This window comes from Melospiza georgiana, chromosome 3 (genome assembly GCF_028018845.1).
Source record: "Melospiza georgiana isolate bMelGeo1 chromosome 3, bMelGeo1.pri, whole genome shotgun sequence".
NCBI classification, from domain to species: Eukaryota; Metazoa; Chordata; class Aves; order Passeriformes; family Passerellidae; genus Melospiza; species Melospiza georgiana.
Window position 1 is genome coordinate 42,549,392 of NC_080432.1, and position 26,508 is coordinate 42,575,899.

General features: G+C 44.3%; 1 protein-coding gene across 3 annotated transcripts in view; it reads left to right on the forward strand.

Annotated features, from left to right (window-relative positions):
* The window catches only part of MOCS1 (molybdenum cofactor synthesis 1), a 28,414-nt gene extending 16,139 nt beyond the window's left edge, over window positions 1–12,275 (forward strand). The window contains exons 5-12 of one of the 3 annotated variants that reach the window (XM_058020382.1): window positions 2,047–2,108; window positions 2,354–2,465; window positions 2,756–2,868; window positions 3,504–3,614; window positions 4,419–4,539; window positions 5,800–5,847; window positions 9,744–10,580; window positions 10,663–12,275. In XM_058020382.1, coding sequence (XP_057876365.1) covers window positions 2,047–2,108; window positions 2,354–2,465; window positions 2,756–2,868; window positions 3,504–3,614; window positions 4,419–4,539; window positions 5,800–5,847; window positions 9,744–10,580; window positions 10,663–10,784 — 1,526 coding nt within the window. In that variant the 3' untranslated portion in view covers window positions 10,785–12,275. The other 2 variants (XM_058020383.1, XM_058020384.1) reach the window with 2 other exon arrangements.
* Window positions 12,276–26,508: the final 14,233 nt, after the last annotated feature.

The following is a 26,508-nucleotide window of genomic DNA, read 5'->3' on the forward strand; positions in this document are numbered from 1 at the left end:
AGTTCTGACTTTAGAAATTAAATATGATGAAAGTATTGAAATTTTTCATTGGGTAAAAGAGGAGAAGGGGTTTCTTCCTGGCCTTTTTAGTTACGTTGAGTTTCTCCTTTCTATAATCCTGTGGTTACATATTAGATTTTCCGAGCAGTAGCAGAGATTTTTGATCCCATTTATGGCTCTGGCTTGTGTTTACAGCAATATATCGTTATCTCTGTTGCCATAATCTGCCTGCAATCTTGCTTAATTGGAATGAAATCTACCACAGGTGCTGGAAACTTCCTGGGCACATGCACAAGTAGGTGGTGATTGAGAAGGGTGACAGGCCATAACTGCAAACAGTTGTTTGCAAGAGTTATTTCACTGTGTGAAGTAACATTGCGCTTCACCACTTTTTGCAGCCAGGATTAGGATTAGAACTGGTTTATTAAATAATTGTATCTTCTGCTTTCCTGTATCCATGCTTTATGATGCCTTTACTAGCCAGAGGGCAGTGAAGTGAATTTTTTGACTCTTTAGTTTTCCTTTTTTACTCATGCATCCCATATTACATATGCACAGAATACTACTGAGTTACTGCTTGTATCTGCTAAAGCACCCACAGAGTAATGAAGCTATGACCTGTTCACTAGAGAATCTGAGTTTCCAGTAGATCATAGATAAGAAAGGGAGGGTGATGGACCTGTGTAGGAAAAACATGGCACTAGGAGCAGCATGGAGATTGTCATCAAAACTTCTGAGACATACTGCCCTTTTATTAGCACATATAAAGCATTTGCTGTTGAAGATGACAGCTTTGGAAGAAGGAGCTCAGTCTCATACGCTGTTTGGTCTCTCATACCTGAGTTTCATGTGCAGAATAGGAATGAAACTTAGTCTAGAACCTGCCAGGGTAGAAGAGGCATTCACAAACATGGGACTAGCAGCTGAGCACCCCACTCACCAGAAATGTGCGCCCAGAGCTCGGCAGTTTGCTGTCTCATTCTTCTCACTTCTGTTCTCTGCCGGCTGCTGGGTGTGGCAGGGAGGGAATAATACACAAAATAAGGAATGGAGGTCCTGATGAAAGGTCTTAACTTTAAAGAAAGTAGACAGAAGAGCGGGTTTGAATGAGATCGTTAAGAGGCTTTCTTAAGTGACCTTGAAATTCTAAAACTGCATTGTTAGTTTCTTTCAGCTTTAAGAGGTACATGTACGGGCAAAGACACTTGCCCTAAATTAACTATATATTTCTGTTTGAGAGCAGCTGGCAAGTATAGGCTACACCAAATGGTAGGATGAAACTGGGTACTTCATTCCTTGAAGTTACTGTAGTTTTTTATCTTTGTTTTCAAGGGTCAAAGGCCAATTGAATTGCTTTCCTAAATGCTCTAATCCCTGCCACATTTTGTTCACTAATTTCCTGTGTTTAGTCATAAAAATGATGATCCTGAAAAATGCTGCCTCTGATCTTCTGACTAATGGATAGTCAATAGCTTTGGGAAGCCAATTACATCTGAAGCCAGGGTTGAACAGGGAATCAAGGGGCTTTTTGTTGTTCCTAAACCCATTGCAACCCAAATTTACTTTAAAAAAATGCTTTTAAAATTCACTTAGCAACATTGCTGTCTGATTCAGAACACAGAAATTCTGTCATTGTAGAAAAGACACAAGCCATTACTATAAAATAAACATTAATTTATTATTCCTTCTTCAGTGTATGTGGAGGCAGTTCATAAATACTTTCCACTCCCTTTAAGAAGAATGTAACACAAGGAAAGCTGTCTTACAGGGGAGTGCAGAATCTTATGTTAATAATATGTGGATATCTAAAGATATAAAAAAATCATACCAGTATTGTTGATCTCAATGACTTGAGTATAGTAACTTGGTAGTCTTTGAGGGTTGTGGGGGGGGGGGGATAATTAAAGTCTTTTTTCTTACTTGCAGCCCTGTCTACTGAATCAGATTGATTTTTATTTGTCATCCCTTTGTCTTGTACTAAATAACCACCTTTTGCATTCTGCTTTGAAACAATAAAAATTATTTTTCACTCTTTTTGTATCTTAGGCTTTCACAAGGTAATGGAAGGAATCCACAAAGCCACTGAACTTGGCTACCATCCTGTTAAGGTAAAGCCAGTGTTATTTACTCTGAAACTGTTTTGTTTCACCATACATAACAATCACCTGATGAGGAATTTATTATATTCCATCTCACCTCCCACCTCACCCCGTGAATAATTTTTAGTGAAACTGGAGAAAAACTTGAAGATCTCATCAAGAAGTAATGAGCAGAATTCATGTCATCTCCTTGTGCAGCTGGGGGTGCAGGTCACACTCTGTTCACTGATTTCAGGTGTGTGCTTTACCTGCAGGTGAACTGTGTGGTGATGCGAGGCTTCAATGAGGATGAAGTGCTGGACTTTGTGGATTTCACAAAGGATCTGCCCCTTGACGTGCGGTTCATAGAATACATGCCCTTTGATGGTAAGTACTGCTGCTTTGAGATTCTTCTTGGACACAGGTGAGCTGGCTGGTAGATGTTCACCCCATAGGTTTGTCTCTGGAAGTTTTGGTAAGCTCTTCAAGGGAATTAGGAATTGCCTGAAGCTTTTTGCAGGTTAGCTTCTTCCCTCCATAAGGTGTAGAAGGACTCGTTGGGGCTGGGACACCTCATTGTCACCTTAAGTGACACTTACAGAGAATGTGAAGCTGGTTCTCTGCTAATTAAGAAAATAAAATAAAGTCTAAGGTTAGGCTGGTTTTGTTAATTCTAGGCAATAAATGGAACTTCAAGAAGATGGTGAGCTACAAAGAAATGCTTGATACAATTAAACAGCGATGGCCGGAATTGGAGAAATTACCCTGTGAGACTTCCAGCACAGCCAAGGTGGGGTTGGACAGAGAATGTGTGAAACATGCCCTTATTCCTTCCCTGCCCCAAATCCCCAAATTATTCCAAGTTCAGCATTGATATTTGACAACCAAAGTAATAAATACTCAGCGTGGTAACTCGTAGGTTTTGATCAAGCTGCCTGCAGGAGACTTGATCTTATGAAGTCCTAGTCATAGTCTGTACCTTTATATATACAATGTGTTTTCTAGATGTATTTTTAGTCAAATATAAAGAATGCCAGGCCTGTATCCTGTATTTGCAGCTTTTGAAACTTTTGTCAGTCTATGTCTGCACATTAACAATCCTGATGGAAGAGTTGCTCAGTGAAAAAAACTATTGTTTTAGAGTGTAAAGTGCCAAATGGGAATTTCTAGCTCATGCTCCTAGAGGCATCACCTGTTAGTTGATAACTGCAAGAGCAAGCATTTAACAAGTATGAGATTTCTAGGAACGGGGCAGAATAAACTGGGACACCTGAAAAAACTGACTTTTATTTTTTCTTTGATAGAATCTTAGGGTTGAAGAAAATCTGTGTTAAAAAAGATTTTCTGCTCTTTAGGCAAGTGGAGCTATAAAAGCTAGGAGTCTGTATTTGACTCTTTTTTTTTTTCTCTTCTGTGTTTCTGTAGAGTTACAAGGTGCCACATTTCCAGGGACAAATCAGCTTTATCACCTCCATGTCAGAGCACTTCTGTGGATCCTGCAATCGGCTGAGGATAACAGCAGATGGGAGCCTAAAGGTTGGTAGTGAAGCAGGATTCTTTTCCAGTTCATGCAGTGAAAATAGTGTTGAAATTCGTGCCCTAAAAGTAGCTGGGATGTAAAGATGCATAATTATTACCAGCTAGCTCCTGTTTATTTATTCTGTATGAATTCTTGTTCCATCTTGTCAGGCTGTTAGGGAGATGTTACATCACCTTTTTTTTGGTTTCTCTGTTTTCCTAACATAGTTAACTTCAGTTGTAAAACATGGTTGCAAGGCCAGTAAATATAAACATTTCTTCTAATCTTTGATTCAAAATCATCTTAAACATGTGACAAGCAGATGATTTCTCATTAAAAAAGGGTCCAAGCAGCTGTGAGGGCTTGGCTTTTGCATTCCACAAGGATCTTGTCTTGTTTCCCAAACAACTTGTAGCTCTTTTCCTTCAAGAGCAGCCTGTACATTTGCTCAATGGCTGTAGAACAAGGAGGGATAACCATTTCCTGCCACGTTGAAACTGGCAGTTTCTGGGGGAAAATTAAAGTTTTCAATTAAAAATTGGCACTTATGCATTGTCACCTGATATTGACAACAGCTGTGCTGCTGCCTAACATCGGATGACCGAGGCAGCCTGAAGGTCCAATGAGCCTGGGCTGCATAAACATCCCAGGCTGTCTGCGTGTACATGAGAGATAAAGAAAACAATCTCCATAAATGTTCCCTTCAACAGGGTATGACTCTTCAAAGCTCTTCACTCTGGGGTTAGTTCAAAATACTTGTAAAAGTAATTTATTTTATTCTTTCTCATTTCTCCTCCTCTGCTTCCCTGGGTTGGCTGCAGGTGTGCCTTTTTGGGAATTCAGAAGTGTCCTTGAGGGATCACCTACGGTTGGGTGCTTCAGAGGAGGAGTTGATTCAAATTATCGGAGCAGCAGTGGGCAGAAAAAAGAAACAGCATGCTGGTATGTTTTTTATACTTTGTTGAGAAATAACAGCAGTGATACGGAAAACAATGTCCTGGTACTTGTAACCTTCCATGAGAGTTAGAATCCAAACTGTCTGAAAGACTTTTGGACTGACTTCTGCTCTCAAATATATGCGAATACCACTGCTCATAACAGCAACAGCAAAGTGCACAGCTAAGTAGTTGTGTTGGATCCCTTTTTTTTATTAGTTTACTGTAAAAGAAGGACTAAATTGAGCTGTTGATCTAAGTACTGCATTAACGTGTTTCTAGAAGTGACAAATCTCTTTGCCACCATTCAGGACTTTTTGGGTACTCATCTAGTGCTCTGCATAAGGTTGTGACTCAAGGTCCATGATGTCACATTCTCAGGCTACATTTGTCTTTTCTAAATTTATATTAATATAAACATTAACATCTGAACCTGAATTTTTGTAATCTGGCTCCAGCTGGGAATGCTGACCTTTTGTAGATGGACTGGTTTTATAATCATGGATTAGTCCCCTGTACACTAAAAATATGTTTTGGCCCTTTTGTTTTCTTGCAGATTCTGACAGATTAATAGCAGTAGGTTTTTCCCTTTTCTCCTAATGTGTGAAACAAATGTAAAGGTAGCTTTTAAATCTAAGTGTCGACTAACTTCCAAAGGACATTGGTCTGACCCAGATAAAATAGTGCCTTATAAACGTAAGGAAAGGGGAGGGATTTGTTCCTTTATTTGTAGACCGTTTATTTATGAATTCTGGTTTGGGAAAGGAGGGAGTGGATGGGGAAGAGTCTATTAAAGTCATTTTACCATCAGCAGCATTTACTTGACATTATCTTCTCTCAGTTTGTGTTAATCTCATTATTGTCCCTGGGGCTTTCTGTGATTGAACTTCTTTGAACAGAAACACTTATTAACAGCTTCTCTATGGAACTAGAGCAGAGAAATGCTGTTACAGACAAGATAGTCTCAAATAGATTGAATTCTGTAGTAGGTAGGCTGTAATTCATATTATGGCAAGCTTTCTTGGAAAGAGTTCTTTTGTGTGTTAGACCCACAGCAGCTGGATGCCTGGAGACTCAGGCAGATAACAGTTTTAAATTATACCGTGCTGGATTCCCCTTCCTCTGGTTCCCTTTGTCTTTACTGAGCTTTGTTTTTCCTAGTAGGCAGGTTGCACTCTGAAGAGCAGAAAACTGAACATGTAAACCAGATGCATGACTTAAAGCCTAGAAAGCTGGGATTCTTATGTTTTCCTTATTTTATTTCTAGGCATGTTTAACATTTCCCGGATGAAAAACCGGCCAATGGTCCTGATTGGTGGGTGACAAATCAGTACGTAAAAAACATACAGTGATTTTGTTGGGTTTCTGTCTTTGGGGGAACAGAGAAAATTTGGCTTCTAAATCTAGCTTTTGGTTCTGCCCTAGGTTTAGGCAAAGAAAAGGGCTTCTTAATTAGCCAGTTATAGTTAACATGCTGAAGTGGAGGAGGAGGAAAGGTTTAGTGTCCCTACTGAGCCTTACCTGGTTTTCCAATTGACAGTCCTGGTTTTGTCTGCTCTAATTAAGACACTTCATTACATTTTCCAAAGGGGTAATCAGCCTTCCTACCATCTTTCTTTGTACTTAACTAAAACAGTGTAGTTACTTACAAAACAGTTTGAGGTGAGTCTTGACTGTATTGCTATATAAATATAAAGGATGCAGAATGGAGTTTGTCCATGGATTAAGAAATTCAGTTTTGTTTATAATATACATAGAGCCATCAAGCTGACAGAAGTGCAAGTGTTCCTACCTCACTTATTGCTGCAAAGTCTCAGAACATAATCATCAAAGACCTATGAACCAAGAGCCTTTCCTTTCCTTCTAGTGTCTATTGAAGCTGTTTGCTAACTCTCACTTCTGCTTGAAGCTCTGTTCATGAGTGATGTAGCACTGCTGTGTTTCTCTTACTGATTTTTAACGTCTCCTTCAGTGTGATTTTACCTTGTCCATGCCTATGTTTACCTCTTCTTTAAGAGCTGTCTTTCAAAAAACCTTAAGAAATGGTTACAAGAGTTAGCTTTGTGAGGTTAATTGCAAGATGTCATTGTTCCTTATCAACAAGGTGTGGGGGGAAAAAACAAACAAGGGTGAAAGACATGAATATTACATTTCAAATCCAAACTTACCCTCCCATGGTGTTTTGGAGCAGGTTAGCTGCTGGGCAGCTTAAAACACAGGTTTTAAAACAGGTATTCTGGAGAAGAGGAGCATGCATTAATTTGCAAGTCTTTGCAGCAGGTGATACTATAATAGCAACTACTCTTTTTTTAAACCAAGCCCCCAAGGCTTGTACATATGTTGCCATTATAAGGATATAGGATGCACAGAGATCTTTAACATAGGTCTTCACTAGGAATGTTTTTCACTTAGTGCCTCACTTTAAAGAGCTATAATTTTCCCTGTTGCCTGGTGCAAGATTGTGCCTTTGCTTGCTCGTATATGGCCACTGCTGCATTGTGTTCTAGAAAAAGGGTAAGGAGGACCCTTTGTTTAAAGTGTATATTGACTTGATGCATGAGGAAAAATTTTGTTGTTTTATTTTTTTAAGATGAAAAATACTTTATTAAACTCTTGACAGCTCACTGGGACCTACATAATTTTTCAAGTTCTCTTTGAAAGAATTCCCATACTCCAAAGTTAGCATTCATAGCAATGTTTGGATGTCTACAGATCAGAACAATCCAACTTCCTTTTTAAAAGTGCTTTTACATTGTCTTACATGCAGTGAAAGAGGCAGCCTGTCCAGGTCCTCCTCCTTCAGCTGTTCCATCTCCCTTTGAGACTGACTGCTGGCAGTCACCGCATCAGTGGAGAGACTGGAGATGAGTGGAGACTATCCCACTGTGTCACATGGGGAATCATTAGGAGATTTCCTAATTGTGTTTTGAGTTAGTTACAAACTTCAAATAATGCTGGCGTGCAAGCAGTCAGTGGGGGAGTGTGTGTATGGAATTAATTTAATGAAATTTAATGACTGCTGTGGAAATCACTAATTGGTTTTGCTAGATGCAGTGAGCCAAACCTGGCGTCTTCTCTGCACTGCTGTTGTCTAATCTTTTGCTATATGGTTTGTATCTTATTTCCCTTAATCAAAATATTCCTTTCAGCAGGTTCTTTTTCTCCTGGGTTCACTTCAGTTATGGGAATTTCCTCATTAGTTTAAGTATCTCTGCCTTCTTTCTCCCCCTGAGATTGTGCTAGTTGGAAGCTGACACAATTAAACTTGAGGTGCAGTAATAGTATATAAGGAGATGGAATTAATCAGATGGTTTCAGTATATGGTGCAGTAGAAAACTATTACTTTTTTTTCTGTAGGTATATGAGCAATTTGGTTGCAAATAGAGATGACTAGATAGAGAACTTCAAGAAGTATAGGCTGCTCAGAAAAGCAAAGATGCTTTGCCCTCATTACTGTCTCTTGCAGTCTGTTTATTTCCCACTTTACTTGAGCAAACTTTTCTCCCTGCTCCCACCCATGTGTGTTTACCCTGTGGAAGGAAGTACTTGTCTGCCTTTGCAGTCTGGCTTCTCCTGAAAACAAGACACTTTCACAGGGGTTTAGTGTCAGCTTTAAAGCTTATCAAGGAGTCCAGAAGAACAGAGTGGTTTGAGTTCCTGGATTTTAAAAGGAATATTCAGGTTAGGCCCCACTATGGAAAGAGAGAGCAAGAGAAGAAGAATAAGAAAATAATTTTCTATGCTCTTCTAAAGCAGAGAAATGTTTCACTCAGCACATTTATGTCCATTAATTCCCATTTCTCTGAGGTAAACACATGCCTTCAGACATGCAGGAATCTTGCTTATGGGCCATCAGCTGTAGATGAAAAAAGGCCTTTGCCTGAATTTAAGTTATTGCAGTGATTATAATAGTGAAATCTGTGGTTGATTTAAGCTTCAGGAATGGTACTTTCAGACCAATGTTTGGAGGGTACTCTGGATGACAGTGGTGCTAAGTGCATCAGTCTTGTTTTAGCAGAGGCTGGAACTAACAAGGAAGAGTTTGGTAAGTTTCTTTTTAAAAAAGATGGAGGAGCACAATTAAACGCAGTCCACACTGTGTCTATTACTGTCATGTGGACAGTCCCTGGGCAGCAGAGGTAGCTCAGCAATGTGCAGAGGGGCAGGAAGCTGCTTTGATGCACCTGTGGATAGGCTGAAAAGGCAGTCCTTGAATACCAGAGCTACCAAAGGAGGTTATTGAGCACAGCCTAATGCCACATTTCTTCAGAAACAGAGAAACATGCTTATCAGTGGTGCTGTTAGACCAGGGCTTAGCCACTTACCTCTATGCTGCTTTCTTTACTTACAAAACGTTTTATTCACTTTTATGTGAAAGAGACTCCTTCTGTCTTCACAGTTGGCATTTAGCCCAGTGCAAATGCCAAAACCAAAGGATTAAATGGCGAAAAGGGGCAGGAGGGCTTACTACCTCTCTGCCAGCTGGGAGCTCTGCCAGCTTAACTTGGAACATGCTTCTGAGTAGATTTAAAATCTGTCTGTCAGTGAGGGGACTGTGGTTTTTCCAGTGCTTAAACTTCAGCTGTCATTAACGTGTTAAGAGCTGGCAATAATACGAGAGGTTCCCATCACCCTCTGAGATTGTAGACAGTGCAGTTGCAGTGCTTCTGGTCCCTGTTGTCCTCAAGTGCTGGCATGACCCTTCCCTGCAGAAGGAGATGAAAGGAGGAAGTGCAGCTGCCTGTGCTGGGAGGGAGGTGTTTGGAAAGGCAAAGCTGAGAATCTGAATGTAAAAATTTCCTCTTAACCCTGCCAAGCTTTTGAAAGAAGGCTGGTGCTGGGATGGTCCCAAATGGATGCTGAGATGCTGTGATTCACTTTTCTTCAGAACTGATGCTTCTATAAGCTTTCTTGAATGCTGTTTCTCAAAAGGTGTTGATATATTTAGAAAGTAAGTTGTTTCTTTTTGTCAGGGACCTTGAAATGAGTCTGAGTCTTGTCTTTTTTAATAGCAAACCAGGAAATGCGGGGAACTGATGAGAGAGAAGAGAAGGAGGTAGGGGAAAAAAAAGTGGGTGTTTGCAGGCTTATTGAGGTTTTTGCAACACAGATAGTCCAAAGCAGTTCTCTGACAGGGTTCTCAGCTGCTACAGGCAGTTTAGCTTTCCAGTTAGTAAGATGTTCTTCTCATCTTACTTTTTTTTTCTCCAGAGCCTGCATTGATGTCATTCCCACTATGCCAAGATGCCCTACAGAATTCCCCAAATTCAAAACGGTGGGGCCACACATTTAGCCATCGGCTGACTTTGAGAGCAAGTTTACCCAAACAAAATGGAAAAGCATCAATGAAAAATAAATTCACAGGACATATTTTCCTACCAGGATCTCACCCAGAGAAACAATGGCACATAGCAACAGGAATTCTACAAACCCAGCTCCGAGGCTACAGTGTCTTCCAGAAGGACCCAAGCTCCACATTTGATACAAAGTGCCTTGATGCTTCTGTTGGCCAAGTTCCTGTGGATTGTCAGTCCAAAGAGGCATGTTCAGGATCTGAATTCCATAACAGGGATTCGGGATCTTGCACCAGGGTACCTCGTGCCTCTGACAACTTGACTCACACTGATGAGGAAGGACGGGCCACAATGGTTGATGTTGGAGGGAAGCCAGATTCCAGAAGAAGTGCTGTTGCTGGTGCCGTGGTTCTCCTGGGTGAGAAGGCATTCGGGATGGTGAAGCAAAACCAGGTGAAGAAAGGGGATGTGCTGGCAGTAGCCCAAATTGCAGGAATTCAGGGAGCCAAGCTGACCAGCCAGTTGATCCCATTGTGTCACAACATCCCTCTGTACCACGTTGAGGTGTCTCTGAGCCTGGATGAGGCCAGGCATGCAGTGGTGATTCGCAGCTCCTGTCACACCTGGGGGAGGACAGGTGTGGAGATGGAGGCTCTCACAGCTGCCAGCCTGGCTGCGCTGACCGTGTACGACATGTGCAAAGCAGTCACTCATGACATCATCATCCAAGAGCTCAAGTTGATTAGTAAGACAGGTGGGCAGAGGGGAGAATTCTCAAGGGTCTAGATAATATTCAGATACCTCCAACCCTCCAAGTGACCACTGTTTCTGTTCAGCCTCTTACAGAAGTCCTTTTGCTCAGCTGCTGGGCTTGGAGACCTCTGCAGCAACCCCATGCCTCCAGCATTGCCTTACTCTGTCAGCTCACTTGAACAGTGGAGCCACTTATCCCTGTTGAAAACCATGTGTATTTTCTAGAGGACAGACTTCTCTACTCTGCCAGTACCTCCATTTCAGTGTTCTCATGATCGGATTGAGAAAAGATTCCTGCTTATACCACAGAGCTTTTTGGTTTTGGTTTTTTTTTTTCCCTTTGTGCTGTGAAATACACCTGCTATCATCACACCATGCAACTGTGAGCTCTGGAAATTAAGCCACTGCTGAAAGTGCTGTTATTTGGAAACTATTTTTAAGTCAAAGATTAAGATTTCAGAATTGTGTTTGTCAGTCTTTCCCCTGACCTTCTTCATTGAATTTAGAGGGTGACAGTGAGAAGAACACAGCTGGGGAACTTCACCATATGGCAGAGATTATAAACATGGAACAGCCAGAGTCAAGGGGCAGCTCCCATCCCTTTGCAGTGCTACTGCTTCCCTTCACTGAATCAAAGAATCCCAAAATGGATGGCTGAGGTTGGAAAGGCCAACAGTGGGTCACCTGCTCCAACCTCCCCCTGCTCAGGCACCCAGAGCACAGTGTTGTGTCCAGACTGGAATATCTCCCTTGAGGGAGCCTCCATAACTTCTCTCAGCAATCTGTTTCAAGTGCTGAGTCACCTGCAAAGTAAAAAAGTTCAGGTGGAACTTCCTGTGCATCGATTTCTGTCCATTGCCTCTTGTCCTATTGCTCAGCACCACCAAGAAGAGCCTGGCTCCATAATCTTGGCATCTCCCCCTTAGACACTGATATACATTGAGACATCAGTCATCTCTTCTGGATGCTGAACAGACCCAGCTCCCTCAGCCTTTCCTCATAATAGACACATGCAAGTGGGAAATACCCACATAACCAGTTTCAAAAGGAAAAAAAAAAAGGTAGCTGCCCAGTTTTCTGCCTTGTGCTCTGTAAAACATGATGCAGAAAGAGGATTTCTGGGTGTGGAAGAATTATTTTTCTGATCTGAAAGATAAGCTTTACAATGTTAGAAGCATGTTCCAGCATTTTGACCTTAGCACTGAAATACATGGATGCCTTGTTTGCATGCTTAAGGGATTAATTTTGCCATGTACAGAAGCAAGTATTAAGCTCTCCCTGACTTTAGAAGGAGATGTTGCACCAAGCTCTAGAAGATTCCAAATTTTTAATGCCATGGTGCAGCCCCTAGTAACCAGCAACCTGTGTAGTTCTGACAGATAAAACAGACTTTAATACTAGTGGCCACTTGGAAAATGAAGGTAGTTACTATTGCCTTTGCCAGAGTGTTTTCCTGCATGTTTCTCTAATTTGCTTTTCATGAAGTCTTCTGGCCTTGGAGCACTTAAGTGTCCCCATAAATGTAGCAGTGGCCACAGTCATGTAGCATTAATTAGCCTTGGTGATTAACTGTCCTAGAGAAGAAATTGCTCAACATTCTTGTTAATATTAATGGCTGCTTTTCAAATGTTAATTTAAGTGCTCTAAACAGGGTGTTACTGGTTGCTTATGGCTAATGTGAAGCTGCACATACATACAGGGTTCAAGACAATTCTAGTAAGGTCAAAGACACTACCAAAAATCATCTTAAGTGGTTAAAGTACTGGGAGCACACCACACTGCCATGCACATCCTGCTCATGTAAAGTAAGCACAGGTCTCAGATGAGGAGGCAATAGGATTTGCTACAAATCCTTCACAAATCTTGTACACCAGCTACAACAAATGGCACTCTTTCCATTGCAGGTGAATTGATTTGATTCTTGTTTGTTGTCATTGTGAGATAAGGTGCAGAGAGCAACAGACATTGCAGCTGTAGCTGAAAGGGAAAGAAATCTGGAACTCTTGGTGCCCAAAATCCATAAACATTTGTACATTAATGATGTGGTTTAGGAATGGTATTCCCCAATTTAGTGTTCCATTTTCTCTCACTCCTCCTTCGCTATGGCAGGCTGAAGAGGAGAATTTGGAGGCAGAGTAGGTAAAGATCATGGGTTCAGTTAAGAACAATTTACTGGAAACAGCAGTGGCATAAGAAAATGAGCAGTAACACCTTCAATAACAGAGAGAACAGGCACTATGTGACCGCTCCCTTACTGGAAGAGACCCCTTCCCTGGTCCCCATAATAACCCCCCATGCTGTTAGCCATGCCCTCTCTTGGCTCCTGCAAAAATTACCCATGTCCTGGCCAGAGCCAGGACAATCTGCATGCATTATTACAGTCTTGATTCCTGTCATTCCCAGGCGCGTAGCCAGCACTGCCATACTGACACAACAGTCCCACCCAATCCTGCACATACAAGAGATTGCATTCATCTATGGGACTGCTGTGCCAATGGCACAAAAGTTTCCTTAGCTTGGAAACAAAGTGCCAGGAAAAAGAAGCACACGTGGAAGTCTACTGACTGATGCAAGCACTTACCTCCCCTCACCACGCACAACACACCCTGCCCTCCTGGCCTGCCCCAGGCTCTAGCTAATTCTGAAAATTAAAAGCAAACTCTGTGTACTCAGTAGCAATAAAACAATACTTTGGGCATATGATTCAAGTTTGCTGTCATGCTGCAAAGCTCACACAAAGGACTCAGGGCAATACCAGGGACTACTGAGCACATGCATGACCACCATGCACATCTTGCTACTTACGCACATTTCACTACTTCCTTGGTTTGAGAGTGGCTGGAAGTGCAGGGCAAACTGACTTTGGTGCCATTTTATGCTCATGTTACATTACCAAGTCTTTAAACTATGCACATTTATAGGTAATGAACCAAACATGAGTCAACATTTTGTGAGAGAAATGGATTGAGAGCACTCTGTGTCTCCGTGGTGCTGGGTGGGCCAGGGTGTACATTGATGGTGTTGATGACTACTTTTTGGAGGCTTGCTTTTTTTGTCCACTGTATTTTTAATAAATACTAGTTGCAATGGAGTGTGGTTTGCATTACTTTGAATATCCTTTTTATTTATCTTTATGTTTTAACCCAAAAGCTTCTCTGAACAGTTACTTGGGAAGAGCAACAAGGCAGGCTTTGCAAGTTGCATGATTAGTCAGCAATTAGCAAGGGATCAGTCATAACTTATTACCATAAAGAACCTATTTTTTTTTTGCTGTTGTTGAAAGAAACTCATTTTAATCTGGCTATTCTTAAAATGTTTAATCCTGTGGGTTTAACATCATAATTCATCATCTGTTGTCATTATTCCAGCTTCTCCCACATGCCTGTTCTGAGCCAGTGGCTGTATAAGACATCACTGTTTTTTGTTGCAGAACTGGGGCCTTCAGAGCTCTTTGTCCTAGTCTGAGTGACCACAACTGAAACCAAGGTTCAGAGAAGTGCCTGTATAAAAGTCCATCCCTTCTGTATCATGAATAAGCCTTAAGAGAAATTCCCCTTCTCATCCATCTGAACTTGCAAAGCTCTCAGGTCTCCTGATAGCAAGAAGGCATCAATGACCTTAGAGGTCTTTTCCAACCTAAATGATTTTAAGATTCCAAATGCTGTCAATCCTAAAATAAGCACATTATTTTTCTAGGGGCAGAAACAGAGTAAAGCCCCAAGCGCACCACCTCCTTCTCTTGAAGGGTGCCATAACAGTTCAAGTTGCACTTTTGTACATGTCAAACACAGCTCAAAATACAAATAATGCAGATTATGGCAACCCTCACAATGCACACAGTGGATCTTTTGCCTGCTGGAAACTCAACTGTCCCAGCTCATGGCCCATTGGTGTGTTACAGTCTGTTCACTGCTAATCCAGGCTGAACCCTTTGGGGCATCTCAGCCTGGCTTTCCCTCATGCCCACATCCTGACACCGTCCTATTAAAAACTGGATGCAGCGTATAAGGAGAAGCTGGCACAAGCTGGTCATTAAGAATTCTTAAAGAGATTAGATCTATGTGAAAAGAGCAGTCCTTTCAGGAAGGAGAATGGGCCATGGGGGGGGAAGACAGCTTGAAATATCTCAGGGAGGGACTTTTTTTTTCTGAATGGGAACTGCTCAAAACTAGTTTCTAAAAGCAACAACAGCTGAACAATAAAAAGAGCAATGAAATTTGTTAGCCATTTTCAGCCCCTGCAGTGATTGCCTGTAAATTCCCTGTTACTCAGCTTTACATGGTATTTGGCTGAACAGAATCGGGCCCTTGGTCCTGCCCCTTCCTTGGTGCTTTGCTGGTTCTCGTCTCCCTCTGGCTGCCTCAGCAGAGTCAGGCAGGCTTGGAACAGCTGAAAAATGGCTGGTGCATCGTGTGTGCATTGGCCAAGACACAGCTGCTAATTAGTTAAACGGAAACACAGTTCACCTCCCTCCACGCACCAGAGCCTCGCTCCAAGAGAAGCTCAGCATTTCAGGGAATCTGAAATCAGTTGGAGGAATTGCTGGTTGCAGTGGCCTGGCCAGGTTTTCAGGTTTTTGAGATGTCAAGTGAAAGCCTCAACTTAAGTCTCAAAACCAGTGGATGTGAGGAGCTCTCCAAAGTCATGATGATGGCAGGCAGCACCCTGATATGCCAGGCATGGTGCCAGAAAGGTTCAGGATGCAGAGCTGAATCCTTTGTCACAGGCTGTGCCTGAAGGGCTGTGGGTGAACTCAGTGCACTCTGTTATAAAAGCAGATTCTCACTTTGGGTAACAGCAAGCTTAAACAGTGGGTGGCTGAGACACAAATCCAGCTGTCTCTACCTTCCCCTGTCTCTCCATGCTCCCTGCCAGTGCCACATTTAGAAAGCTTCCAGTTAGCATCTCTATCTTTGTACTTACTCTGTTTGCTCCTTTGGAGAGTAAAGGGTACCCAAAATAGTAGCAGTAAAGTACAGCTGAATGCAAGTCCACAGGAAGGGATGGGATGGATGCCATGACACTGCTGATCTTCCCTCCAAGCAGAGAAGCACAACAAACCAGGCATTGCTCAGCTGCGTGTGCACGACCCAACAGCAATGGCATGGCCGTGGCAAGCTGCCTACTGCCCTTGGCTCTCTGAGGTGCCATCCACACAACACTTGCTCCACAGAAAAAAGTTTCACACTTCATGATTTCTTAAGGTTTGCTTCCAGAACTCCAAATTAGCAGCAGAGACAATTACTCCGTCAATGACTCCAGCAGAGTGGGCATGATCGCAAATTCTGGCCAGTCTGCTCAAAACCAGGAACTCTTAGTACTACTAAGCTCTTCCTGCATCAATTTAAGTTCAACAGAAACACTCTCTACCCCTGATACTTTCAGGGTGCGCAGCTGAAAGGATGTAAGGCCAGCAAAAGCAGAGTTTGTGTTTGCAAAGTCAAGGGCAGCTTGGCTGCAGTGGGACAGGAGGTAGGGAAGGAAAAGGAGGAGATAGCAGGAGGGCCAGGCAGCTGTAAAGTTGTATTAATATTATGCTTGGAAGACAACACAGGCTATCAGATACACAGCTGCTCCATAGGTAGCGCCCTAGGCCAGTTACCTGCTGGTGCAGGTTGTGGCAAAGCTCTGTCAACATCAGCAGAGCTGTGCTGTGTCACACCAGGCAGCATCTGCTGCTGGGAGAGAGGGGTTCAGCTGCACAGCCCTGACCTGCCACTACTGCAGCCTTTACGAACTTGGGTTTCATTATCGGGGTGATTTGGGCACTCAAGGCTCCCCACATGCACAGTTGCAGCAAGGCCGGAATTGCTGTTGTGTGAGGTAGTGCCTGGAATTACACCACCCATCCATCCCTCGCTCCCTCCATCCCCTCCCCAGCTGCCACCCACAGTCTCAGTGCTTCAGAGAGCTGCACTTCCCCACCCTGGGCCTGACACTGAATGGAAATGTTTTAGCTCTGTGTGGCTCATTTGGCTTCTGCAGATCAACCCTTGAGGCTATCCTCAGCCCAGATCCAAGAAATGAGCTGAGCTGAGGGAAGGGAAGGGAATAATTTCTGCTGCCCCTGAAGCCTCATCTCTCCTATTGCAGCTGGCAGCTCAAAAGGCTCCATCCTGCCAAGACTGAATCTTAATTGGGATCAGTGGAAAAGACAAGCTGCTGCCAGGGCCGCCCTGATCCTGGGCTCACAGAGAACATGGGCAGAGCTTGCCCAGCCCCACAAGAGAAGGCCTTCACAAGGGTTTACAAAAAATAAAATTCCCTTCAGAGTATCAGTGGAAGCAGCAGGAGGAGGCCAAGGAGAGGACATGGCTTAGCTGGGTAGTTTGCAGAGGAAGAGGAGGCAGAACCACATCACATGGAAAATCCTCCTGTCCCTGTAGCCTGCTGGGAAGAGAAGCCACCAGCAAAAGCTGATGTACAGTTAGTAATCCCCAGGCCCTGCAGTGAATTAAAATACTATATCCATCTCTGAAGAAACACACAAAACTATCACAGTCATGCCCAGAAGTGCTCTTGCCAAGAGCTACAGCAAGAGGGACAAGGTAAGTTTTCATCTTAGAAGAGAAAGACGAGCAAAACCTCTTCAGGCATGCCATCTGCACATGGCACCAGGATGCTACATAATGCTTTTTCCAAGCCACAGCTGCTGACTTCAAGCCCACTTGTTTCAAAGACCCTGGCAGAGCTCACTCATACCTCCATGATTAGGCACAGTCTAGCCACGCTTTTGGCTTTGTGGAGGCAACCAGAATCAGCACTGCCAACTCCTAATGCACCCAAGATGGATGCTCCTGACCCAGTTTCATTACAAGCACAGAATCCTGTCATCTCAGCACTGTCTCGTCCCAGCAGCAGCAATGTGCAGCAGCAGTGGAGCAGAGCAAGTAGCTGTCAGCCTGGGTTATTTTTACACCATTTGCTCCACCTTGTGTATTTAGGTGCATCTCCAAGTCCCTACATCAGAGGAAGGCCACTGTGGCAGGCCTTACCCAGACTGGGAGCTTTAGAAGAGCCTCCCTTGCTGACTCAGGGGAACAAAGTTAGCAGCAGCTCATGCAGCAGATGCCATGTCAGAGCTGCTGGATCTGAGCAATGAAAATGGGCTCTTGCTCTGGCAAAATGGCTTTAATGGGATTTTCCAGCCAGTAAACATACTTTGAGGGACACACCCAGGACCTTCAGCCATCAGCAACATGTCTGCATGCAGAAGGCTCTTGGCCAGCCAGACGGGGAGGGGCATTTAAACACAAGTTTCTTGCCTGCCATCATTTTAGCCTGCTATTTCTCTCCTGGGTTGCTAAGGATGCCCCAGAGCACATCCCTCTGGGATGTCCCAGATGCAGCAGAGGCACAGTCAGTAATAGCCCATCACCAGGAAGCCATAGCTTTAGGAAATCTGTGCCAGAGAACTCCAGCTGAACCCCAGCAGCTGGAGGAGTTTTCATTTCCACTTCTCCAAGGCTGGTATTTCAAGGTGTTTTTATTTCTTTTTAATCAATGCACATGGCCAGCTCTGGAGGGGGCTGAACCAAGAGAGGGAGGCAGTGCAGCCACTGTTTCTGTACAAAGTATTTCCACATGCAAGAGAAACGGGGCTCAACTCGCTCGGTGCGTGTTTTGCAGTGCGGTTACGGGCTGTCGTTCCGCCTCCACAAAGCTGTTATTTATTTACTTAAAGACTTGCATTCCATGGAAAAAGATGCCCCAAGATAGCACTGTGTTTCTAAAATTAAACCCAGCTGCATGGAGTGGTGAGCAAGCAAGTGAGCACTCCTGTGCTCCCAACAGCAGCGGGAACAGGGTTCCCCCATGTCCCGGCCTCCCCCACCCTTGCTGAGCAGCAGGAGAGCCTGGCAAAACGCCTCCCGTGTCCTCAGCCATGAGGGAGGCAGCTCTCTGGGAAGGCAGACCAAGTGCTTTACTCAACAGCAGGAGTGCCCTGCAGGGGACCAGGGTTTAAGGACAGTGATAGCCCTTCCTGCCCCAGCAGCTCTGCAAAGCCTCCACCCTGCTGCAGGACAGCAGACACCTCACTGTGTGCCTGACACAGATTTGAGTGTGGCCAGAAGTCCTTTAACAGAATTTGTGAGGAAGGCTGCATTCATGAGGCTCATCTCCCACCTAACCTAGCCAACATTTTCATCTAGTTTATGTGTCACTGATAGCATCCTGCTCACAGTAAATTAGCCCTTGCTGTTGTAACCCAAGTTAAGAAACCTGTTCTCACAAAATCCATTTATAGAAGGGAAGGGAAAAACCCTAATATTCCTCCAACCTCTCATGGCACCAGCAAGAAATCCCTGCCAGACACTCTCAGCACCTGTTTCCCTGTCCACATGAGCACAGGGGCTGCCTCTACATCCACAAGTGGCTCTGCTCAGAAATGAGCACCCCAGCTCATCAGAGCAGCTGTGCCAGAGCTCTGCTCAGGGGCTTTACCATGGTCTGCATTTAGCCTCATCCCTCAGACAAAATGTCTCCTCACACACACAGCTGAAGCTTTCCAAAGGACAGGTTGGGCACTGGTGGAGCCCCCTGCACCCATCAGGGCTGGGAGTGCCTTGGAGGCTCTGGGGAAGCAAAGCTCCACCAAGGGCAGAGGTGGCTCTGCAAGGACCACAGGAAGGAGAGTGAAGTACAGCTCCAGACCTTGCTTCTCTGCACCAGAAGGTTCACACAAATGTGGGACAAGAAAAGCTGGCAAAGAAGTCTGAGCCAGTCCCAGAATGAACAGGAAAAGAAATAAGAATGATGGCTGATGGGAATGGCTGAGCAACAGGAAAAATGGTGAAAAAAGTGGCAAGGTCACAGTGCCCACGCAGCTGCTGCCTCCAGGCTCATGTGCCAGCTCTTCCAGGGCCCCAGGACCATGTCCTATCCTGAGTACAGGCATGAGCAAAGAGACAGTCCCTGGCATCACATGAAGCTTGTTTCAATCCAGGCAGAAAGGACAGCCCCACCACTACTGGCCTGGACTGTGATCCAAGAGAATGTGACCACATGTATGTGGGCCAGACCAACATGTCATGCTTGGTAAATCTCTCAAATTATTGTTTGCAGATGGGGACACTAACCTGGTACATTGACCTGTGCACTCTACAGTGAGCACCTGGAGACAGATTTGCAAGCCTGAATACTTCTCATGCCTGATGTGCAATTGGAGAAAATTGCATATTTGTTACCAGATTGACAAGTCTGTTTTTAGCAGATGGGCTTTTGTCCCTTGATTTCTCCTAAATATTAGAGGAAGATTTCACCTTGCTGCCTCCCAAGGCAAAAGCTACACATATGTTGGTGAGAGCCCAGACCCTTTTCTAAAGAGAGTGAGAGCTGCAGACCCTCAGGGTTCATTGCAGAGCTGAGGGAAAGGGGTAGGAGGAATGAGAAGTGAACTAGCCACCAGAGAAGATCTCACGAAAGAGCCTGTCTCCCATCAAAGCTCAGTTATTTCTGTGACTATGCCCATTTTCCCATAATTACACTGGTTCTGCTCTACACAGCACTAAGTCAGGTCTACTGATCCCTGTCCAAACTGCTGCTGCCTTCCTGTTTGTATTAGGGTGCCAGCATGGGTTAAAAATTAGAGAGTAAGATTGCCTCAGTATCTGATTTTTCCCCCTTTCTTCCTTCCATCTTGATTTGGGATGTACTGGTCAGCATCCCCCAGGAAGAGGATTAATCAGGAACAGACGGAGAGCTGGCAGCCTGACAAGGACAAGACCATAGCTATGGGACAAGCTGCAATTTAGAATCTCTTGCTTTGACCCTAGTACAAGTCCAAGACATGCTTGCTGATGCACCCCATCACTGACACCCCAGGAGCTGGCACAAGATCAGCACCCCCAAGACCGCAGCTAGCTCTGGTCCCAATGTCACATTGCCTCAGTGCTGGAGATGATCCTGTGGTGAAGGGCTGCCCATCCCTGTGACTCCAGAGGCAGCTCCTGCTCTCCAGCTGCAGAAAAGGCTTCCTCTCCACTTACAGAGAAGCTCTCATTTCAGGGACCAGAGCAAGGGAAGGTGTTACTGCCATTCCAAAAGGGCAACACAACATCTTTAACATTTGGTTCCTCGATGAACATTTGGTCCAGCTGCACCACAAGGAGGACAATGGGAAGGTAGGACACAGCACTCGATCTGCCTGGCAACTCCTGCCCCATGCAAAGCCAAGCTGAGTGCAGAGCAACAGCGTTTGTGCCGGGGTCAGTCCTCTGCCAGGAGCCTCACCTGGAGACTGAGGTGCCCAAGCTCCTGCAGCTGATAATACCACAGAGAAAGGGCAGCAGATCCTCCCAAGGTGGGCAAGCAAGGGGTCATGGCAACAGAAAGGAATTGTGAGGGTAAAAGAGAGATGTGAACAGGGCTCAGATATTGAAGGAAATCAGGAGCAGAAGCAAGGAGTACTTTACAGCAGAATGGGGCATGGCTCTGAAGAGTTTTCTGCTTGGGACCCCAAAAGGAAAGAAAACACTGGATTGGACAATCCTGGAGAAAATCTGCACTTTGGGGTTACCCAGCTTCTTCTAAACTTGTTCAGCAGCAAAAACACAGTGTGTGTAAGCCATGGAAACTCTTGCCCAGTCACACCACCTTACTGTGAGTCCATGAGTAGGCGAGTACTGGGCTGATTCAGGCTTCTGTCCCTGAAAACACCTCATGACTGTGCAGGAGCTAAGATAACAGTTACCACTGCCCCCAGATGCTGTCACACCATGACAGCACTCAGCCAGGCAGAGCCTGATCACTGGAATATCCAGTGAGACGCTGCAGAACACCATTTCCTACCTCTCAAATGCAGGAACCATCCAACCTTGCCGGTGTAGGGGGGGAATCCATCTTTGTTCTTTTAGTGTTGCTACAACCAAATGAAAAATAGCTTAAGCCTAAAGCAGATGAACATTAACTTTCCTCCTATTTTGTTTGCTTCCTTCTGTAGGCAATGGAGCATGCACAAGTTTTTGACAGTTTTTTGCATTCCTCAGCCACTGTGCACAAAGCACCTTCTGATACCTTTACAGACCACTGGCTTTCCAGGAACCACCACTGGCAAAACAGTGGCAGAATTTGACAATCAGAGCATGAGCTATGGATTCACCAGATTCAAGGCAAGTTCTTGGTAGTCTTCCATGGGGCATCTAGGCCAATTCTTACATCACTCCCGATATTTTAGGGGATGATAAAACATGAGCTTTGCCCTGCAAACCTACTGGTAAGGGAGAGTCTTTACTTAAACAAACAGACGAATAACAAGTATTTATCAGATTTTTTGAGACAATCACAGTTCTCCCCCTTCCTCATCAATCTTTTAAAATTTCTACAAGGAACATGAAGAGACAGAAGCCCTTCTCCCTCCTCTCTGCAGGGGCAGGCAGCAACATCACACCGTGTCCAACACACCCACCGTCCTGTCTGCCCCAAAGGAAGGGGCGTCCAGGGCTGATGCCGGCCCTGATCCCCAGGTCCCTGCAGCCTCTATGTGGCTGTTGTGCTTTCCTTCATTATCAGCTGCCCCAGTCCTTGCTGGAATTGCTCTGAATAGCCCTTCCACAAAGGGAGAGTATGGCAAAGGTCCTGCTATAACATGACAGATCCGACCACTACTGGTCATAGACGCTTCTGGCAAACAAAAGCCTTTTTCCACATCTCACAGCCATAAATTATCAGTCTTTTCCCACATCACAGAATATTCTGAGTTGGAAGGGACCCACAAGAATCAAAAAGTCCAACTCCTACATGAATGGTCCATACCACAATTGAATTGAACCCACAGTCTTGCTGGTTTTAGCATCATAGTCTGACCAACTGAGCTTATCTTCCCCTTTCCATTTCCTGATTCTTTCTTTGAATTAATGCAATTAGAGATGTGTTCTTCCATGAGCACTCGAGAAATTGGCTCAACAGAATTGTGTCCCACATCTAAAACAAGGTGGGCAAAGAACAATTCCTGGGTCCCATGTTAACCTGTTCACAGCACTCCAGAACCCTTCTGGACCCCTGGGGTTCAATGCTGTCACATGGTAGCAAAAATGCAGCAGCTCACTCAAAGCAAGCCCCCACCTCACTGCTGAGTCTGGCATGGAGAAAATTAGGGAAAAAATGGCAAAAAAATCAAAAGGGAGAGGAAAAAAAGGCAGAAGAGATGAAAAAACAGCAGAAGAGGGGTAAAGACAAAAAGGGGAAAAAGGATCTTACCTCCTGGTGAGCCTAAGCAAAGTAGAGATAAATAGCAACTATGCCTCAGAGAAAACAGCAAGAAGCCCATTAACTACAGGAACATCAAACAAACAAACTCGATCTCAACAATGTTGAAAACCAAAACTTCTGGGCTTTGAGAGGGGGAGAAAACTCCCAAACGTTAATTATTTTATTTCCCAGTGGTACAAATGCAGGGCCAAGCAGATTTCTCCCAGAAACCTCCATGTCCACTATGGCAGAGATAAAATTCAGCTTTGTTTAAGCAGAAGCCAAAAGTTATAGAAAGAGAAAACTGAAAAATTACAGATTCAGTCCTTCCCAGCAAGAGCAGAGAGCTCCCCTTACACTCCTCTTCACTCCCAGTCATTCAGCACAGCTAAACCCCAGCCTTAGATTTGTTCAGAAAAAGCCATGAGGCACTTACCTTGCTTTGTGCAGTGAAGACAAGGACAGGGAAGTCCACAATCATGGGAAAGATATCAACCAGGAAGACAGAAGGAGGCTTCTGTGATAGACCCATGCTGCAGGGCAGAACACCAGCTCCTCACTGTGTGCTCCAACCCCAAAGAAAATATTAAAGTCTTCTTACAATCCAGGCAGGATCTCTGCCTTGTTCACTGCAAATAATTCAAATGCCACTGGGTTTCACCTCTAATAAGAAAAAAAGCAACAGTTTGACTTCCTCAACCAAACCCCAGCTGCCAAGGGTAGAGCACTCAGGGAGGCCTCTGCATTTTCATCCTGCCTCTACCACTCACACGATACAGGTATTTCAGAAACATCCCTTTGACTCTGCCCTTGCATTTGTACAACAAGAACCTAAAAGTCAGAATTTTAGCAAAGCACGAACCAAATGGATCAAAACAGAGAAACTGAAAGCCTAACTACTAAAAGCCAACTACCTTCCCACAAAGCACTCCCATTTGCTGCTTGTTGATCCTGATGCTGTGCAAGCAATTATACCCTGATTGCTTTTGCTGATTTCCACACTTCTTCCCACCTAAGAGCCAGAGCCAATGGCTGGGGCTTTGTCTGGGGTCCCTGAGAACTTCAGTGCTGCAGCAATGTGCTGCATAGGCAGCAAGGCTCCCACTGGAAGCTAGGCATGATCTCAGGAGCTCAAGCTTAAAGCATTGCCCTTTAATGGGTTGCAGATAAGTATTAATGTTGTGGCTTAAGGATCATTTTGTCAGTGTGTTCTTTCCATTAACAGAAATGGGGAGATCTGTGCATGAATGAAACGGCTGTTTCACACATCGCCTCTATGTTAAGGACAAGGTTCTGCCCCTGAACTCCGAGGAATTCCTCAGCACATCCTTCAATTCAGCCACAAATTAGCCCTAACCTTTGTGTGCATCTTGCTCACCTGTCTGTTCTGTGTCTAACTTCACTCCAGACTCCCCACCCTGCCTTTCTGAAGCCTTCACTACTGATGTTGGCTTTTCTGCTTTCTTTTCAGCTGGCCTCATTTAACTCCTTCCTTGGCAGCAAGGCTCTCCTGCCCATTCCTCCTCCTCCAAGTTGATGCTCTTGCTGTTGGGATGTTGCTCAGTTACATAAGTGAGCTCAGGGTCAGTGCTGCTGCCCTGCACTCCCTTCTTGTTTGGAACAGTCATATCCAGCCATGGATTACGAACTCCTAGACATCAGGACCATCTTACTTTCTTCTTTTTCTTTAAGTGAACTCCTGTGTACCATACATAGTTCTGAAATATGAACAAAAGAGAGCTTTTAAAGTGGACCTTTGGTTATAGTAACCTGCTGGCTCTTTAATGAGCTCTTCACCATTGCACAGCATGGGGAGAATGTGCTTGTGTTCCACCGTGTTGCTTTTGCCCCCAGAACAACCTGTGGAGTTTCTCACCACCTCTGCAGTGACAATGTCACCTAAAGAGCTGCACCCTCTTGACTAAAAATCCAGAGCTTAACAAAAAACTGCACCCAGACTCTGACTCACCTATCGGACTTTGCGACAAAATGCACAGAAAATGAAACTACCAAGAAATGTACAGACACAAGTGGGGGCAATATATCTTTAATTTTTTTTTTTTTGCTTTTGTCTTTTAGTATTACAGTATATTCTTATAAAAAGATACAGATAAAAAGGACACTACAGGATTTGTACATTTAATTCACCTATAGTCTTAAACTGACTAAGAAATGAGGATAGGCCAAGGCATTACAGCAGCACACAACCTCCCACTTCAGTAAGCAGCACTGTACTTTCTAGCTTGGCAGGCAGGGCCACCTCCCAAAGTGGCCTGCAAGTTTCAAGCTGAGCAGGCTTGCAGGGGAGCAGAACAGCTGCAGGTGGGGATGACTTGGAAGGGAGGTGTTAAGCACAGAGTGGCTCAGGTACTGAATATTCCCTCAAAACTCTAAAAACTGCAAAGAGCTTTAAAGAGCCTGTTTGTATGCAAGCAGGAAGGGGGAAAATGGGCTTGTCAGAGAGGCTTTTCTAGATCACTTGGCTCAAAGCTCCTAGTGGGGGAGACTGAAAGGACCATGCCCTACATGAGCTGTGGTAGAATATCTTACTTTCTTACAAAACTGCCTAAAGGAGAGTTTTAGTCCAGACCTTACTTTTAATTATGCTGATGTAAAACCAGAGAAACATGAACCAGTTACTGTGGATCAATTCTACATTACTACCCATAACAGAAGACTCTGGTTTGGAACCATCCAGACTCTTTCATTAAGTGAGTTTCCAAAACACCAAACTAGACTAGCATCCTTCTCAGCAGGCACAGTGAGCACATCTGGCCAGCTTCAGAGAATACTGGTCATCACAACTACTACTTAGATTAGTAGATAGCTTTTTACTGCATTATGTAAATAAATATATAAATTCTATATTTTCAGTTGGCCAAATTGTGTTATCCAGGTTGGCCCCTTCTACCTTTATAAGAGAACCAAGGATGGCCAATGGAGACTACATCTTTGCATGGCAGGCAATCAGAAACCTCCTGTGTCAAGCACAGAAGCCAAGGAGCCATGGCTAAACACCTTCTGACTGCCAGAGACTCCATGGGTTACAAACCAATCAGTAGAAAGATTTTGCTTACCTGAGGTAACCTGGGGAGGTGGGCTGGAGGAGGAAAGAGGTAAAGTAGATTAAATCATTCTTTGGCCATAAAGATAGGGAGGAATATTAGCTCTGTCCCAATCTTTCTTACTAGTGTTAAATCTGATGAGAAATTACAGGGCATGAACCACTTCTGGCCATCTAGCCAAGCTTCTCTGGAATTATGGACCAAATTTGTGTGGAAGAGTGAAGTTTGGGCATGCAACTATGCACCCTAACTCTTTTCAATCTTCTCACCATGACGCATGATAAAAAAAAACATCTTTTGTAGAAAGTGGTCTAAAATACCCAGTCTCCTTTAGATCAACACAAGCTTCAAAATGAGAGCTTTCCAAGAACCAGGATCACCAGGGGCAGAGGAATTATGACAAAAGGCAAAGGGGTTTTTTCCTCCCTCCCTTCCCAAACCAAGACTGCTCACCTGCATCCCCTGGCCTGGCTCAGCTGGCACAGGAGCCAAGCCAGCTCTCCAGCTGGTGTAATGCCCTGGCACGGTCTCAATAGTCTTTGCTGTAATGCAGCGTATACATACATACAAACATAGCAAACTAAAATAAGGCAAAATAAATAGAGGTGTCAGATTTACAGGTTCCCCTTAGAGATTCCTAAAACCTTTTTTTTTTAAATCATTTAACCCCCAAAC